The sequence below is a fragment of the Erpetoichthys calabaricus genome, chromosome 7 (assembly GCF_900747795.2).
Source record: "Erpetoichthys calabaricus chromosome 7, fErpCal1.3, whole genome shotgun sequence".
Lineage (NCBI taxonomy): Eukaryota > Metazoa > Chordata > Cladistia > Polypteriformes > Polypteridae > Erpetoichthys > Erpetoichthys calabaricus.
In genome coordinates this window covers 179,053,472-179,073,130 of record NC_041400.2, presented here as the reverse complement: position 1 = coordinate 179,073,130, position 19,659 = coordinate 179,053,472, and the positions used below count along the sequence as shown (strand labels likewise).

General features: G+C 36.9%; 2 protein-coding genes across 2 annotated transcripts in view; both read right to left on the bottom strand.

The window, feature by feature from the left end:
- The window catches only part of LOC114654912 (baculoviral IAP repeat-containing protein 1-like), an 828,238-nt gene that overhangs the window by 203,574 nt on the left and 605,005 nt on the right, over positions 1–19,659 (bottom strand). The window lies entirely within an intron of this gene.
- Positions 1–19,659, bottom strand: part of polr1e (RNA polymerase I subunit E) — a 53,748-nt gene that overhangs the window by 22,676 nt on the left and 11,413 nt on the right. The window contains exons 2-6 of the mRNA XM_028805774.2: positions 14,366–14,469; positions 7,295–7,371; positions 4,837–4,922; positions 2,864–2,919; positions 1,604–1,748 (exon numbers count right to left, since the gene is read on the bottom strand). Coding sequence (XP_028661607.2) covers positions 1,604–1,748; positions 2,864–2,919; positions 4,837–4,922; positions 7,295–7,371; positions 14,366–14,469 — 468 coding nt within the window. The remainder of the gene's footprint in view (positions 1–1,603; positions 1,749–2,863; positions 2,920–4,836; positions 4,923–7,294; positions 7,372–14,365; positions 14,470–19,659) is intronic.

Genomic DNA, 19,659 nt, shown 5'->3' with positions numbered 1-19,659 from the left:
TTGTGGAAAATAGGTGAAAAAGAGAGTGCAGGCAGGGTGGAATGGGTGGAGAAGAGTGTCAGTAATGATTTGTGACAGACAGATATCAGCAAGAGTGAAAGAGAAGTTCTACAGGACGGTAGTGAGACCAGCTATGTTATATGGGTTATAAACGGTGACACTGACCAGAAAGCAGGAGACAGAGCTGGAGGTGGCAGAATTAAAGATGCTAAGATTTGCATTGGGTGTGACAAGGATGGGCAGGATTAGAAATGAGTACATAAGAGGGTCAGCTCAAGTTGGACGGTTGGAAGATAAAGTCAGAGAGGTGAGATTGCTTTGGTTTGGACATGTGCAGAGGAGAGATGCGGAGTATATTGGGAGAAGGATGCTAAGGATAGAGCTGTCAGGGAAGAGGAAAAGAGGAAGGCCTAAGAGAAGGTTTATGGATGTGGTGAGAGAGGATATGCAGGTGATGGGAACAAGATGCAGAGGACAGAAATATATCAAAGATCCGCTGTGGCAACCGCTAACGGGAGCAGCCGAAATAAACAGAGGAGGAGGTGGTCTTACATAAACGTTTACCTGTACAGCTTGAATAAAAAACAAGTTACCATAGTCATAACACTAATGTAACCTAGTTACCACTTAAATAGCTTAACTTTTTTTCAAGGCTCATTAAGAAAGTAATATCCAAGAATATCTGCTTGCATTACTTATTAATTAGCATTACAGAACACTACTATCAATGAAATCTCAAAATACATACTTTTTGTAGAACTCGCTTGTTACTCCTTTTTGTGTGGGACCTTTATTTGAAACTTTTGATTAAAATTAAAATAGTTTTTGCATAGACATAGGCAATATTATGCATCTGTATAAATAGTATAGTTTAAAAGTAGAACTATTTGACATGTCATCATAAAGTACGTTTAGTAGAAGTGTGTCAAGAAACACCACTGGGGTTTCTTCATACCAATGGCAATACACCATTGTAATGCCACATTGTGACTGTTCTTGTTTATCTTTAGACTAGTTAGATATTTTATTTCTTTGTAGTCATTTGTTTTGTGTATTTGTTTGTTATAATAACTTTTTAACCTCTTTTTCTATCTATTTATGAGTTTCTGTAAAAAGCCAAAAATCTCTCTTGGGACAAATAAATAAACAAAGAAAGAAAGAAAGCAAGAGAGCGAATGAGTGGGTGAGTTAATTCTATCTATCTACAATGGTTGTTTTTGATACCTCACAGATCCAGGATCATAGTTTTGAAACCCAGCCTGGGAACCCTCTATATCAAGCATCTCCATTTACTCCATTTTCTTCTTACATCAAAAAAGAAATGCACATTAAGATTTTTGGTGGTGGTATATTTCCTCTAAATGTCATTTTTGCTGATATGAACTGAAACCCCTTGCAGCTGTCTTATATTTGTGGAAAAAGTAGGCTCAGAAAGTAAACAAATAAATGTTTACTCAGTATTGTACAAAAAGAAATAATTTTTTCCATATTAAATAACCAATTAGAAACACTACTCAAATGACTGCCTGTCAATTCTGCTTTGTGCAAAAACATTGTGTTCTACAATTACTTATTATTGTCCTACTTGCAGGTATTATCCTACCTGAAATGCCTTTTTTCTCAATAAGGTTCCCAGCGGCCTCTGTCACAGCATGATGTAGTGTCTCTGCACCAACCTGGTTCAGTCGACGGGCATTTAAGGATCGTTTTTGTTTGTTTGTACCAAAGGCTTCAATGAGAGAGTCAACCTGAAAAAATGTAAGTTTTTTTTCCCCAAAAAAGAAAGAAAAATTATTTTACATAGAGCAATAGCAGTTGCAGCAAATAACATATAACAAAATATCTTTTTTGGGTGGAGTATTCCTTCTTGAAGTAACAAAAAAATTTTAAATATCAAACTTACAAATCAGTTAACTACCTCAGCATATGCATACATTTTCTAACTTGTCTGGAAGTGCTACAGTCACTTTTGATTTTGACAGAAAAATTCTAATACCCTTTACATTTTTCTTTTTATAACAATAACAACAAGTGCAACAGGCAATATCTGTCAAGAAAGTAATGAAACTGCCAGCACTGTAACATAAACCTTAAAGAAAACTTCAGCCAATCTAAAATAGTTCTCTATTAGAACACGCGTACAAATCCTGGCGGTAAACTTTATCTTTTACCTTCAAAATAACATTCAACATTATGAATAATTTTTATTGGTCAAATATATTTGAGGTCTTATTTAATTATCATATTCACTTGAATGTTACACAGTGTTAACTGTGTAAATCTGAAACCAATTAACTTCCCATTGAACAAAGAATTATGACAGGATAAGCCAAGTCAGTCAGTCAATCAGTCATTGACCCGCTATATCCTAACACAGGGTCACGGGGGTCTGCTGGAGCCAATCCCAGCCAGCACAGGGCACAAGATAGGAACAAATCCCGGGCAGGGTGCCAGCTCACCGCAGGGCACACACACACACACACACTAGGGACAATTTAGGATCGCCAATGCACCAAACCTGCGTGTCTTTGGACTGTGGGAGGAAACCCACGCAGACACGGGGAGAACATGCAAACTCCACGCAGGGAGGTAAGTGAACCCAGGTCTCCTTACTGTGAGGCAGCAGCGCTACCACTGTGCCACCGTGCTGCCCTAGATAAGCCATGAAGCTTACAAAATATGATAAGAAAACGAGAGCAGATAAATCTTTGCAAGTTTTAAAATGAAACTTAAGTGTTGGGCTAACTCATGTGTATTATTGGAAACCACAATTCAAATCATTCTTTCTATATTTAACAGAAATTCAGACTTGCAGCTACTTTTAGTTATTCCATTCCACTTTAGTTGCGTCAGTCATACATACCTTCTCTCTGTATGTTTTGGTTGGACTTTCTGAGGAATCCTGAGAATCTTTTTCACCTAAAAAGAAATTATTCAGGTAAATGCAAAATAAACAAAAAAGAAAAACCCATGTGAACTATGGCTAGAGATGGGCAGCATGGTGATATAATGGTAAACACATCTGGCTCACAGTTTAATGGACATGGGTTTGTATCCTATTCCACATTCCATGTACACTTGCCTGCTGCAACATTTTTCAAAGCAAAATGATCAAAACATTGTTTTTATTTAGTTTCTATATTGTATTGAACTTCCTCCTGGCCTTTATCTGTCACTTGTTCCAGTTGAACATTGTTGTCACAGATCTTTTCACTTGCACATCTGTATGCTTCTACTGACCTGCCCTTATAACCTCTGCCCTCAAATGAAGGAAAAAACATTTATTTATAAAATTAAGGCAATGCACAGAGCAGGTTGTTTTAAGTTTTTTACTTTTTAAATTTTGTGGGGTCAAAAAATAAACAGAAGATCAATACAAGATGAAAAGGGGCCTCCTTCCCCGTTGCTACATACATTCACTGTGCAGCCTGACTACTCAATTCATTATGTACAGTGCTGCAATTGCTGGGAGATTTTGATCAAACTAAGACCTGCTTTTAACTGGATCTCTTATTTTAGTTAAGCATTCTTTTATTCACAGCTTTAGAGATTTATTGAGTAATTACAATGACTTTGAACATGGCTTATATATATATTAGAGAAAATAAATTTTCAGATCCTGAGGTAATGCTGTGTAATTAATTATGAAAAACTTTAGTTTTTTTAAGCATTTGCCAGGTAAGCAGAATATTACTGAAACAACTGCTTCTCTTATGAGTTAGTGTCTGTGACTTCAACTTGACAAAATACAAACTTCACTTTACACCATCTCTCTGATTTCAAAATGAGAGCAGGAAAAGGACAGTTTATTATAGAAGGAGTTTAAATAGAAGCAGTACTTATTAATTGTATTCACAAAGCGTTAGATAACAAGAAAGTGGACACAGGTTTATATGAAAGGGGCTGCTACTTAAATATAATTTCTATTTGTGCGATCATTTGTGACTGCTAATGGTTGAAAGGACAACCATCTGCTTTATTCCAGCTTAAAAGTGTGTGAGAGCTGGTTAATGTGTCTCTGTGCATTTACTTAGTGAATTCCTGCCCCCTCTTTGCCACTGCAGTCTTATGCTTCCTGGCATGGTAGGCTTCATCTGATCATTTCCAGGAGGTATAAACATGCAGTTTATGCCGTCAACTTGTTCATGACTTTTAAAAGGGCTAGGTTCCAGTTTTGACAGTTTTATCAATTCATTCTTTTACTGTGTGGCATGTTGGTGCACTGGGGACATGTGCTACTCCAGAATTTGTTCTACCTGTGTTTGTTTGTGTTTTGCTCTGTATGGTCAAGTTTTATCCCCATATCTCCAACAAACTGCAGGTTAACATTAGCAGACAATTTCAAATGGGCTCCTGTGTGGGCATGGATGTGCACATGAAAAAACCCTGTGACAGACTGCAACTCTGCCAGGGTCTTCTTGTGATCACTTCATAGTTGGTTTCTATGGTTATTACTGGTACACAACTCCTCCTTGCTCTGGACAAAAATAACACACACTGCTTTAAAAAGGCAAACAGTATTGCTAAAGACATCAACCACCATGCAGTTGTTTTTCCCAATCCTGGATTCCAGGAAATGATACAGGACAATAACTAATCACACCACTACACTCACAGTTATTATTCATAGAACACTACACTACTCAATAGTCAGCCATACTGACAACTGCATGAGTGTTGCATTTTTAATACTGTCTAATTTTTCTTTAAATACATAAGGTTGTATTTAGGGCCCGTTTTAGCTGCTATACTACTGTCACTTGTCTGTGGGAGTCATGTAAGCAAGGATTTAAATGTAATGTGTACTCAGACCAATCAACGTACACTTGAACATACCTTTAAATACGGGATGCATGATAAATGTCTCTGCATCATGAATTTCCATTTTTCCTGTTTCTTTATTGAGAACTCCAACTAAATACCTAAAAAGTAAAGTTATACTATGTAAATATAAAAACCACAGGATATGCTGTATATGAAATAACATATATAACTATAGTTTGATCTTCATTTATAAATTAAAGTTGCATAAAAAAATATTAAAAATGCAGCTGAAGTGTTCTTTAGTGTGTTGATAATATTTTAGGTTATTTGAAGAAAGTCATACTCATCACATAGCTAAACAAGTAATCTTTAACTTTACTAACTCATTATGATGAACATACAAAATATGTTGTTATACTAAATTTGCAAAAAAAATGTTTTTCTAAAATACTGCAGAATTTTCAACGAATGTTTCAGATCTTCATCCATAATACTAGATAATAGAGACCTGAATAAACAAACAATGCAACATTTTCAAAGAATTCTATGCAACAACCAATGTCAAAATGAAATTTCCCCCTTTACACTCAATAACAGGTTAATAAGCCGAGCAACAAAGCAATAACTGCAATCTGACATCACCTGCAGCTACTAGCTAGTCTTTCAGAGTGCTCTACATTGAGGAATTTAGGCCTACTCCTTCTTGTGGGTTTTTGAAAATAACCTGCTTGTTTTATTAGGCCGAGTTTTAGGTTTGCATTTTGACCTGGCCATTCTGAAAATTTAACTTGTTTCATCAGCCATCCTAAAAATACAACTGCTTGTGACAGTTTTGGAAAATCTGGTGCTGCAAAACCTAACTACACTTCAATTCAGAGACAGCTGGCCTTAAAATCTCTAAGATATTGCCATCATGCTTGACCAGTATGAACGCAGTTTTTTTTTTTTAATTTATTCTAACAAGGGTGCATGTCAACCAGATGGCTTCAGTTTATACTTATTGGCCAACAAAACTTTGGAGATTCGCCCAGGTACACTTCATAAACTTCAAGACAGTCAGTCATGTTTTATTTGTAAAATTTATTTTTTGCCCAGTGTCACTCTGAGGGCAGGATCTGAGGGCACTATGTTTTGACAACTTAAGAGAGACCAGCAAATCCATAGAAGATGTTTTAAGTTTCATTATGACTTCATGGAAAATAAACACTTTGTTTTGAAATACGTTATGGCAGAACTTCTACTACTAGGAAGATGGATTATTGTCACACACTTTCTACATTTGACTAATATGACCCTGACCAGAGTTTGATGGGCACCACAACCTTAGAAATGGTCTTTTAATAAATTTAAGAACACAAGATTTTAGTAATATTTTTCCTGGAATTTCTTTTGAATGCATTACAATCTACATTTTGAGCCTAAATGCTACCAACAACACTTGTGCATTACATTGACTTGACTTTAGGGATTCCTAGCCCTTTTCACATCTTACAAAGAAAATGCTTATTACTTCTGATTAGCTCCAATGTAGGATAGCATTATCTCAGTTCTATATGACTTTGCTTTGATTAATTTGGGTTTTTTTTTTCAACCTGAAACAGACATACAGTGTCTGTAATAGTACAACTGAAAATGGCTGTTAACAATTGCTGTCATACAGGTTGAGGATCCCTAATCCAAAATGCCTGACTCCAGAAGTATTTTAAATTCTGGAATATTTGCAGGTTTGTATTTTCTTAGAACAACCACTCTCATTTCCTCCAGTCTATGCACTTTAAAAAGCCAAGGTTTTGGGAAGAGAGCCAAAAAACCTAAACCAAAGAATTGATGCTGTGAGAAAAGAAAATAATAAAATAGCGGTTATCCATTCTGGATCTCAGTAGCAAATGGTAACTGAAACTTAATGATTAATTTGTAAACTGTGATGAGTGCGACAACATAAGAGACACACACATACAGACCACTGCAGCTACTTGGCTCCATGCAGTTGAGAAGTGCTTCTGCATTCTGTCTTTCTGTCATTCTGAATACTGCATCACTTAATGACGTAACAGCAATAAACAGAGTTTAAATAAGCATGGTAGTCTATGTATATACTATGTGTTATAGGCTATATTTTGGCATGGCATGTTTGCATTTCCAGTTAGACAATAATGTTAACTGACTTTAGTTATTCATTTAGACGTGCAGTCAGAAAGTGGATTCTGTGGAAGTTTGTCTGTGCCTCTACTGGTCTTGTTATGCACATTTACTGATTTGGGTGATTTGAGTACTGAAATCAGCATTTCCTGTCGCTCTTCGTTATCAGCTCTCTCAACAACAGTACTTTTCACCTCCTTTTGATGGGGTGTGACACATCGTTTACTTCTAATGCATATTTTAAAATTCATAATTTCAATACAGTTACAATAATTACAATGTATTAATAAGTTTTTCCACGAAAGAAGAACTGTTATCCTCACCAATTAAAATGACAAAATTCTGGAAACCACTATTTTCTGAAAGACTTAAAAAAATGTTGTTAACTTACTTGCAAAGTGTATTACATTTTGAGGCTCTTGGTCCAAAATTACTGCCAGAATAGCAAAGCCGTTTGGTGTTCGCAACCTGTAATAAAAAAAGTAATATACAAATTTAGAATTTTAGTTAAGGACAATAAGCATTCATCCATTTTGCCAACCCACATAGTCCACTACAGAGTTGAGAAGGTTAGAGCCTATGTTTACTTTAAAGTATTCTATGGACTAATTCAAGTAATTAAAAAAAAAAATCATACAAAAATTGCTTACTAACAAAACTACTACTTCCTCCTAAAAAATGCTGTTAAGTAGATGATACATCCTTAAGCTGCATGATTCACTATGTGTCTAAAAGGAGAGTAGCCCTCATGTTGATTGTCCACACCCAGAATAATGGAAAAAAGGCAAGTGTAAAAACTGTTTATCATAAAAAATTATACAAAGGAGAACACAAAGTGCAAGTGAACAGAGGATAACCACAACACTGATGTCACAACTGATCATAACATATTTGAATCTCTGCCCAATATAGAACTAATTGCTGGGAAGAAACAAATGGTCTCCTGCCAGTCTATATCTTTAGAAGGGATACAGACTTGACTTTTCCAGTAATTGTCAGTCACAGACTTCATTTACATAATCTTAGCAAGTCAGACACAGATGAGGCACGCTCCCATGACATGCAGTCTGCCATTATATCTATTAGGGATGTCCGATACCATTTCTGATACCCAATACAGTATATAATGCAACTCAAAAATTATTTAAATAAATTGCAGAATGCAACTCAAAAATTATTTAAATAAATTGCAGTTCTGCATGCATTCAAATCTTTACATTGATGAAAACAAATAATAGAAATTTTAATCATTAAATGCAAATACTTAGTAGTGTAATCTTTTGTAAAGTTTAAGAGTAAAGGTCTTACTTTTTATAGCTTACAGAAGTTTAAACCAGCAGTTTTTTTTTACATTGATGAAAGCAAATACTGTTACAGAGTTAATATGATGAAATGTTACAAATGTCATTAAATGTTATTAGGATCTTTTGTAAACAATGTGTACATAAAATATTAAAATAAACATTCAAGTAAAGAACAACATTATTATTGAATTTTGTAAACAACTGTTCAAAAAAGCAACACACAAATAGACCACTAACCCATTTGAATGTGAATTTAATTTCCCCTTGGGATTAATAAAGCATCTATCTATCTATCTATCTATCTTTAAAGGCTTTGCATATATGTGATCAGTGCATATTGCATTTTTGTCTAAGAAAGCTACAATGTCTTTGTAAATTCCAAACTTTTTTTACAAGAAAGACTATCATGGCAACATGTTCAAGTTCTTGTGAGACATGTTTTTGTTGGGCTGCAAATGAGCCCTGACGTACTAAATAAAAACTCTGAATCACAGCTGAAAATATATGAGCACACGGAGCAGTAGCAGCACTGTTTAAGCAATTAGTAATAATAATAATAATAATAATAATTACATTTATGTAGCGCTTTTCTCAGTACTCAAAGCGCTATCCACACAGGGAGGAACCGGGAAGCGAACCCACAATCTTCCACAGTCTCCTTACTGCAAAGCAGCAGTACTACCACTGCGCCACCTGTGAGGAAGTGCTAAAAGGTATCAACTTACATTACAGTATACAATAAAGTTATACATTATATAGTAAATTATATAGTAGATGAGATGAAATATCATTTTAAAATCTCTCATAGCAATATAAAAGAAAGTAACACGTCACAGAAAAACACTTAAATCGAAGGACCAATGGAGCTCTACTACTGAAGAGTGCTGAAGGAACAGCACTGAATAAAACTCCTAGACGTAAAAGTAATTGTAAACTTCTGTCTCTATGCGTTAAACGTTTAACGGACTACAAAAAAATGTTTTAACCTGTAGAAAAAAATAAATGCCACATCTCTACTTCAAACACAAAATTTTACAGATTTATACTTATTGTTTCTGTAATTTAGAAATAAGATACTTCTCAAAATTTCTTGTATTGACTCGCCTGTCACTCTTTCAAGAGTTTGGCTAAATTGGTTGTGTTAGCCCCTTCAGTTGGTATTGTACAGTAGCTAATCTTGCATACAGGCTTAAATGAATCTTGTGTTTTTCAGTCCCCATTTGACATACTGTATATAGCTGAAAGTATTTCCACACGCCACTCTGGCTACCATCTTTATCAATTAATCATGCTGGTGATGTCTCCCGATGGCACTGAAGCTGTGATCTTACAATGCCTATGAGTGGTTGGAAACAGGGCTGCCCTTCCAGTCTTACTGACTGATAGCCTACTAAGCTCAACTGTCAAAAGTCAGAGTGAATTGGAAGTACATACATAATGTATGCTATACAACTGAAACCATGAAAAAATGATGTTTATTGATATTTCTATACTTTTGACAATCCAATCTGACATATCCAGAGTCACAGTCGTCAGGTTGGGCTCGTGTACACATGAGAGCTGACAGCCAATGAGCACTCAGCTAGAAATACAAGCATATAACGCAGCTCCAAGGAATAAGAAACACAGATGTTTTAGACTTGACGAATAAAAGAAAGATCTGTCTGTCTGATATCTTGTGTTTTTATGCACAATGACAGAAAGAAAGAAGAAGAAAAAAAAAAAAGGGCAGAAATTGTGGCTGAAGTCATCGTACCTATAAACCCTTTGCACGGAGACCAGCTCCGTCACGCAACAAAATATTGCCTGTCAGAAAAAGGGTCAAGCACAGAATATGAATTTCCCCTTGGGATTAATAAAGTATCTATCTATCTATCTATTTTCAATATGTGAACCTGTGCTGGAAAGTCAGCACACAGTCGTCTATTTTGAAGTACTCTGCGTATTCTAGTCACATAATCCGACTTCCCCTGGTGACATCAGCAGCTGCAGTCATCAAGTTTGACTAGAAGTCGTGCAATGTTACAATAGCTCAAGTTGTAAAGTAGACTGAGCAAAAATCTTTTAAAACGGCACATGTCTGACTAGTAGATACACAGTGTTTGGCTGTGGTTATTGTCATCAGACACACAACAAGCAAAAAAACAAAATTATTAATAATAATGAATCATACAAAGGCATATTAAGTACAAACGAACATGAAATAGCAGAACTTTTAAGCAACATTTGAATACAGTAAAACCTCAATTATCCATCACTCGATTAAAGAAAATAACAATGTGCACGCCAGCGTCTACCTATTACTACCGCTGCACGATACGCTCCGAGCTCTGCACAATGGAACAACTCTCCCTTCTGCTAGTGCGTAATGTTTTTCCCCAGCTCCACGTATCATGCTGCATTTTGAAACCACAGTGTCAGTTACATACCTTAAGCTTTAATAGCATTTCGTAGCTTTTCTCTTTTGTTATAATTAAACTACCATACGTTGTTATAGCCGATAAACGTATGCGTGTGGTGTTGGAATTGTCATAAAAACTTGAAATTATTAAACGTTTACAAAACGGCAAAGGCACTTAAGTTTTGCTTCAGTTTTCAGTTTTTTGCAACAGTGAACAATATAAAGCGTGATACCAACAAAACTGAAAAATGCATGCCACTAAGCAATGAAATATGGTAAGAAAGAGCTTTGTTCCACAATAACACCTGCACTACAATTCCAAAACAGACGCACCACACAGTTAATATTTCTGCACTACTGCCAGGACAACCAGCAGAAGAGACTGCAAGTGTAAGCAGTAGGTGTTGCATCCAATTTAGTCCCCCTTGTCCCCCCTGGCAAAAATGTCAATCAAACCTCTAAATGAGTGATGTTTCACAATCAGGGCTTCCACAGAAATCAATACTAGACCTCACCCTTCTGTATGGAGTACTGTAAGATCCAAATTCCATTCTCTTAAAAAAAGTAATTCCCCTTTATGAGCACACCACTTGCAGCAAGGAAACATGAATAATGTACATTTCTACAGCTCATTCATTGGTGACAATTGCGTTTGCAATGCCTGATTCTTTTCATATCACAGAACAGGACCGCTGATAAATGACGGCGAACTGAAAGACACTGATTGCGCTGTGATAAGGTCAAACAATACACCTCACTCAGTTTTGGTGACTCACATGCAGCCTTTCTCTTTGTTGTACTCCCTGAAATGCCATCTGGCATTCTAGGCTGGGAACTCAATTATGTTCATTGTCTGTGGCATAACTACTTTTGAAATGGAAGAGTAGGTTTATTATTGTGTAAAGAAAAGACAAAGCACTGAACGTTTCCTGGCTATGTTGAAATAAATTCTGGTTTAGAAAACAATCATTTGACACTGGCATTGTACAATATGTACACACTAGACATTAAGCCCGTTACAATAACGGGCGCTAGAACAGTAGTGCATAAACATTAGTAGGAACAGTCTATATTAAATGGCAAGGGACCTTAACCTCATTCTGTTTCTTGTCTTAATTTTTTTCTGTCAAAAATATTTTTGCAAGAAGCCTAAAGTAAAATAGTAATACAAATAAAATAGACACATATATGACAATACAGTAAGTATAATTAATATTACATTTATCCTCTCCTCTGTGGCTGTTGATTGATGTGTTGTGTCTGTCCGAAGATCTCCTATCCTGCCTCTCTTTATTTTAGCTTGCTGTGGCGTCTCTCCAGCAAGTACTGTGCAGTTCCCCAGCAAGTATTTTAATCTGTGCTGGCGTGCAGCTGATTACTGTATGTGTGGCGTCCCCCCAGCAACGGATTTTGTGTGCGCGAAAATAAATCTACTTTTAAAAGTCATCGTATTGTAATATCATGAAAATTCATATATTTAGGAAAACCCCTTCAACAACTGACACTTTACACTTTACCGGGCCAAGCTTCTTAATCGCAAATCTGACATCCTCAGAGTGAACACTTGCTCAACAACAAACACTAATCCCACCTCTTTGGGGAAGTTGGTCTCCTTGTCTCAATACCCGATTGGATATTTCGTGCCTTATTTTTAGGTGTTACCTCATTTACTGAAATCCGATTGGATCGGCTGTGCGATATTTTATAGGTCCCACCCTCTCTGTCGTGTGACGCGTCAGGAGGCCTTTGAAGCATCTGCTAGAGGCCGGTGACTCTGCCACTCATTCCGCCCTTCCCTGAACTTCCGCCTTGTCCGTAATATGCGTTTAATTTTCTGTCACAACACTGGGCAATCAGCAGAGTCTCCCCAGGAACTGATGTAATGTGTGGTGTGCAGCTGATAATCGTGGCTGTTGCGTCTCTCCAGCAAGTACTGTGCAGTTCCCCAGCAAGTATTTTAATCTATGCTGGCGTGCAGCTGATTATTGTATGTGTGGCGTCTCCCCAGCAACGGATTTAATGCGCGCGGCCGCGACTACCCAATCAGCACTCTCCCCAGCAATGATGTCCTTCATTAAAGAGTGCCCCGCGCATGCGCACTTCACCAGAAGACACACACACACTGACACATGGACGCACACAGGGATTTTATTAAAGAGGATTGTATATATTAATTCCTTAAGAACATATAAAGCTTAATTACTATATGATGTCAGGAGTTCTCTTAACTGCACTTAAATACACTTTGGGGACAATGGTGAATGTGTATGCACCAAATCCTGCGCATTTTGACGAACTCTATTACTCAAAATGACAGTGCCTGATTGGCACCTCATTGACGTCAATTCTGACAATGCCGATTAGGTTACGGAGACTCATTATCAGTCGATCAGATCTGCCACGTGATTAATTGGTTGGGCACTAGAAATAATTTAGTTAGACCTTCTCTAAAACTAATTCTTACCAAATCAGGCAATCAATCAACAGATGTGAAACAATTATTTGTTTGATATCAGGTGTGACATCTGTAGAGGGCGTAGCAGCCCGACAGACAAACACAAAAGGCACACTTACAAAACCCACACTTTTTATTTCTTGATCTCTTTCCTAGTATAGCACCTTACACCCTGCTCCAATCAGCAACAATAACTCCTTTTCTTCTTCTCCATTTTCTTTCTCTTTTTCTCTTCTGCCGCCTCTACTCCTCCCTTCGCAAGCCCTGTCCCCCACCTCCTGATTCCCCGAATGAAGTGATGCAGCCCCTTTTATATTGTTCCCGGATGTGCTCCAAGTGCTCCCTAACGATCTTCCTGCAGCACTTCCTGGTGTGGCGGAAGTGCTGCACGGGCACCCGGAAGCACTGCAGGTGTGCCCAGATTCTCTTCCAGCAGCACTTCCTGGTGTGGTGGAAGTGCTGCAGTCCATGGTTCCGGAATCGTCCAAGCACCTTCTCGTGTTCCAGGGAAGGTATTGCCTCTTTCCTGGTCTTCTCATCCTCCAGGCCTCCCGGCTAGGCAAGAGCCCCAACGGTCCGCCACACAGGATGTGAGAAAAACCTAAAATTATGTTGTAATTTACTGGACTACATAAAGTTAATTATGATTTTTGTTAGGTCTTCACTAAAGTGTAAGAAAGTCTGGACAGTTTAACAGTGTCATTTACTTAATATTTGACATACTGTATATGCGATAAACTTTAAGCTGAAATGAGAAACAAAAAGTTAACCCTGTCAGTTCATGTAAAGATTTTAAGTACTTCAGCAAAAACTCTAAAACAGTTGTAATATTAATGAGCCACCTAGCAATGTAATTCTGAAGCAAAATGGCTAAAAGACATATTAGATGAGTTCCAGAAAAAAAAAAGGGCTGAACATAAAAACAAATATGACTTGCTGTTCAATGCCAAGGCGGGACACTCCTGCTGGACATAAACACTGGTTAATACGATTTTGTCACATTTTCTGAGAAGCAAATGCAAAGCCAAAAATGTAGGTAGGCCATGCAACTGAAATTAAGCAATTACACATTCCTGAAATTACACCATTGTCTCAACATGCTCATATCACTTGAAGTCTCATCATGTTGTTTTTAAAGAAGCTGAGGTATGTTGAAATTACAAAAAAAAAAAAAAAAACACAACCAAAACAACAAAAGCATCAGGAACACAAGACATGTCCTATAATGTTAATAATACACTACATAAGACAGAAAAAAATAAAAATTTAACTCTATACTGAATAGAAATTATGATATCTTACCAAAATCCGCTGGTGTTTTTTTCTTGGATTGTTGGTATCCACATTTTTATATAATGCAAAATCCACCAGTTGAGAGTTTCTAAGATTGCCATTTGAAAACTGAACTGTAACACAAACAAGCAAATAATTACCAAAGGAAATCAAAGATGTTAATTTAATTCCTGAAATTTTCCCGTTTTTTAAACATACACTTATTATATGCTTGGAAGCTGCATTTTGAAAATAAAGGATAAGGTTGCTACTTAGCTTTATTGTTTCAGCATATGTTAAATAAGGATTTGCATGTTTTATTTTGAAATTCTTTTAAGAGTATTACATTGCAAAAAATGAATATGCAAAAACTAAAAAAAACTTGAAATGGGAGTTGTTTTGCTTTTATTTTGCCACAAATCTGCCAAAGGGGTAAGCATAAATTGCTTGAGATTTCTTGAAATAAGCTACATAATCAGTCAGTCAGTCATTATCCAACCCGCTATATCCTAACAAAGGATCATGGGGGTCTGCTGGAGCCAATCCCAGCCAGCACAGGGCGCAAAGCAGGAACAAATCCCAGACAGGGTGCCAGCCCACCGCAGGGCACACACACACCCACACACACACACTAGGGACAATTTAGGATTGCCAATGCACCTAGACTGCATGTCTTTGGAGTGTGGGAGGAAACCCACACAGACACGGGGAGCGAACCCAGGTCTCCTTACTGCGAGGCAGCAGTGCTACCACTGCGCCACCTTGCCGCCCAGCTACATAATCATTAAAACAAATTTCTTGATAAGTCAATAAATCTTACAACAAGAAAAACAAGATCAATGGCTTGATATAAAAACTTTTCACTTGCTTAGATTTCACTTTTGTGTATTCAATCTATTTAGTAATTCAATTTCTACAGTGTAGAGCTACCAGCATTACCCTAAAAAGAACAACAGAATATATGTTGTAAATTTTCCAGCTATGAAAGAGCCATCTATCAAGCACATTTTGTGAGCCAGTAGGTAACCTGTTCTTGTTGGTCATCCAGACCCTTTTAAAAGTTGTCTGGATCTTCAACCATCCATCCATCATCCAACCTGCAAAAACATGCTTATGCTCTGGACAACCCACAAACCTTTATGCAAAAGAAAGTTTCCAGGTGTTCATCCTGAATTAACTTAATTTCCACTTGTGTGCAAAAAGAAAAGCAAAAACAATCATAAGACATATCCTTAGTTTATCAATGAAATATTGCCATGGAGAATACTGCAACTCTATTTAATGGGTTCTGTCAGTTATATCTGATAGACATATGCGACCTGAAAGTAACCTGCAATTGAAAGCTTGACTAGAAAATTACAATCCAACTAATTTTATGCCAATGTTTATGTGATCTTAATCCACAAGTTTGAAGTTTTCAATTTTTCAATATTATCTCGGGGTAACAAGAGTAGACTGGATTAGGAATGAGTATAACAGAGGGATCAGGTACAACAGTTTTGTGACCAAGCGTGAGAGGTTAGATCGAGATGGTTTGGACATGTGCAGAGGAAAGATGAGGGAAAAGAATGATGCAAATGGAATTGCTAGGCAAGAGGAAAAGAGGAAGGTCAAAGAGGAGGTTTATGGATGTGGGGAGGGAGGACATGAAGGCAGAAAATGATGTAAAAGACGCATAGATGGAGGAGATGATCCAGAAGGGATGGGCTCTGAGTTGATGGCCTTGCGGCTCCCTATTCTGGACACCAAGATCATTGTCCCGCTGGTTTTCACTTTTTCGTACCAGGCAAAACAAACGGTCAGAATCCTACGTATGAAGTTTCAACAGTGTAGTATGTCTTTTCCATCATTTCAAAACATCTGGTTGGTGACGGCCTATAGGAGGAATCAGAACTTAAAGGATCTTTTGGTCCATGCCTCCTGTAGGCCGAAAAAAGTTAATACATTCGCCTGGCAGTCAGTGTGGCGGAAAACGGTGTGAAAAACGGGGATAGATGGAGAAGGATGGCCGACATGGTGACCCCTAAATTGGAGCAGCCAAAAGAAGAAGACGTTTTTGTGACCCTCATCATACCTCTGTATTGAAAATCAAGATGGATTTCAGAGACTCAAAGTGCCAATGGAAAGAAAGCGAGGTGATGGACTTAATAAGCATTCTGGGCAACTGCCAATAAAGCCCAATCGCTATGTTTTTACAGATGGAATTGGTGCCCCTCAAGTACATAGTATTCCAAAAAAGTCTTGTGGGCAGACCTCGACACACTCTGACCCCGTAAATTCTGTGAGTATCTGTGAGAGGACATTGGGAATCTGCGAAAAATGACAAATTCCTAATACAAGAAATTGTATATGGTGATTAAAAGATTAAAAATATATATATGTATGCAATCGAAACAACACTTGACATTCTAACATTATCAAACTACTCTCCTACATCATAACCTTGCGCTTCTAACCTTCATTAGTCCTCGCTCCTCCCTCATGTCCACAGACTATTTTTGCACAGGCACTTCATTAAAAAGTAACTGATTTTTGCTATCATTTGTAAAGCTCACTCTTTCAAATGCATTTAACACAAGTTTAAGGAATTACAATTCATTATGCTTATTGGTGACAAACTCGCATTGCTCTATCAAAGCAAACACAAAATATGTATTTTTATTTCTGATCTAAATTATAATGGGATAAACATGGTAGTAAAATGAGCCTTTTTGTGTGGAACAAACTACATTTTAAGTTAAGTTAAATTAAGTTACGTTAAAGTAGAGGTGGGCGGTATGACCAAAATTCTATATCACGGTATTTTTCAAAATTCTGCCGGTTTCACGGTATTAGACGGTATTTTTTTCCCCATGCATGAGTGGATGTTAACCACATTTCACCACATTTTCCACTGCAATTACTGCAGTAGACTGGCTAAGAATAACCTATTAGACTGTTATGAGAATTGTACATCGTACAAAAAGACATTTTAATGTACACACAAGTATTAATCCAGGTTTGCATGGCCCCATAAACTGATTTTTCAAGGGGGTGGCACTAAAGAGAAGGAAGCACATTGCATGACAGATGCAGTCAAAATACAGAACCTTTAATTGAACAAATTTTGCAAAAGCTTAAACTTTGATTTTGACAACATATTTTCAACCATCCAAAGAGGCATTTAGACTTCGTAAAATATCCAGAGGTGTTTGTCAAAAGTTGGATTGCACTGAACACGTCTTAGAAAAGGAATAAATAGTAAATATTTTTTGTAAACCAACTACACTTTCTGTTAATGTTAACAATCTCTGTCCACTGACACGTTAAAGTAACTTTTTAAACAATTTTACCATCATTAAACTGCATAATATTTAAACTAATAAATAATAATAAAATACATAATAGTATTACTGATAGTTGCACCATTACTTCAAAGCTTCAAGCCCAGGTGCATTACACAGTATTCACCAAATTAAAATAAAATAAAACAAGTGCAACTTGGTGATGACATCTTACCAACTGTACCATCATTTAGGCAAACTGCATTAATACGGACCTTGCTTCAAGCTAAGCTATATACATAAATAATAAAAACTGCAACTTGCATTTATAATGCTGTTTGTGGTATAGCCCTATGGAAGCGCATTTGGGCCACTGTGAAGAAAAAAAAATATGGACACGGAAGAAAAAAACAAACTATATGTCGAGAATAAATTCGACATGTTGACTATTTCAAGATTAAAGTCGACATTTCCACTTTATTCTCATAGTTTATTTTATAATTAAAGTAGAATGTTGTAAACTAAATTTCATCCTAAAATCAATGTTTAATTTACTAGATTTTCTCAAACCCCGTCACAAGTTAATGCAGCACATCAAATACTTTGTGTTGTGTTCCCCGACCCAGTCGTTAATCACTATGCTTCTTAAACTGACTTCCTCCGCATTAAGAGCAGGCGCCTGCAGCAATCACCGCACAGAATCCATTCACTTCATGATATTCCTGCTCTCTACCAAAACCCCAGTTCCTATCTTTCCTTTTTCTTTCTCCACATTACCAATCACCACATAATAAAAGTCTTTGTGAAATTAAAACTAGTTATTAACTTAGCCGACGGAGTGTTCAGAACTTTAAAAATATCTTCGTTATACATGTTTGTTTATGCCATCCATTCAGAGATGCGCACATCTCTGAAGGAGTCGCCAGCACAGGATTAATACAAGCAAAACATACACTAGCAAGTACAAAAACAAGTACAACTTGGCTTGCAGTATTATACAGTAGTATAGAAACAGGATTTACACATCTGACCTTTTAAAACTAAAGTATCTCCAGGGGACGGACATGACTCTTTTTTTCGGCAAAATTTCTTCTGTTCATCATGTTCAACTTTTAGTTCAGTTTCAGAATGCTCTCTGTCCATTTTCACTGCACGGCATACCTATGCTACCGCCCACTATTTGGTGGTGTAGCAGTGAAAAAGAGCCCTAGTGCAACAAATCTGTGTTTAGCGGTGTAGCAGTGAAAAAGGTCCCCACTGGAACAGTTTCCCGCTGCGCCATGTTCCGAACGTCGTTTAGGCAATTTAAACCAGATATAACAACATTAACACACTTCTGAAATAAATGTGCTAGAGGAGGATAACTTGGAGTCGGAGTAAAACTACACAAGGGCTAGATCTGACCCACGGGCTGCCACTTGATAATCCCACATGTACAAAATCAATGTAACAGAAAATAACCCATTCACACAAAAAAACAGTCAGTCAGTTGTTCCAAAACATAGAGGGACACTAAATACACAAATCAGTGCCATTTCAATTTGTTAAAGCATCAAATTTAAAGTGGAGATGCTTTAATGATACCCAATATTGATTTTTACGAAAAACACAATTAATTGAGTACGTAACAAGTACAACAATTACCGGCACATAGGGAGGACACTATATACTCAGTTAGGGATGTCACAAGAACTGATACTTCAATACCAAGTTGATACCAAAGTTCTGAATTTGTGACAGTCCCTGCTTTTTCCATTACCCTGTAAAGCACTGTAATAAGTGAGGAAAAATGTGCATAAAAACAACACAGAAAAAATGACTCACAGTGATGATGGTAATGGTATAGCACCGCATCACATGTCAAAAAGGAAAACAACGAATTTCATGTTTAAAAATGCTTTGTGTTTAAGGCAGAAGAATTGTGATTGTAGGAATCGTTTTTTTTTTTATAATAATAAACAACACACACAGGCCTTCGCTATTGATACTGTTACCCCATTACAGAGATAGTTCAGAAATTGATTAGTATGTGCCTTGAGAGCGCAATGATGTGAGCAATTA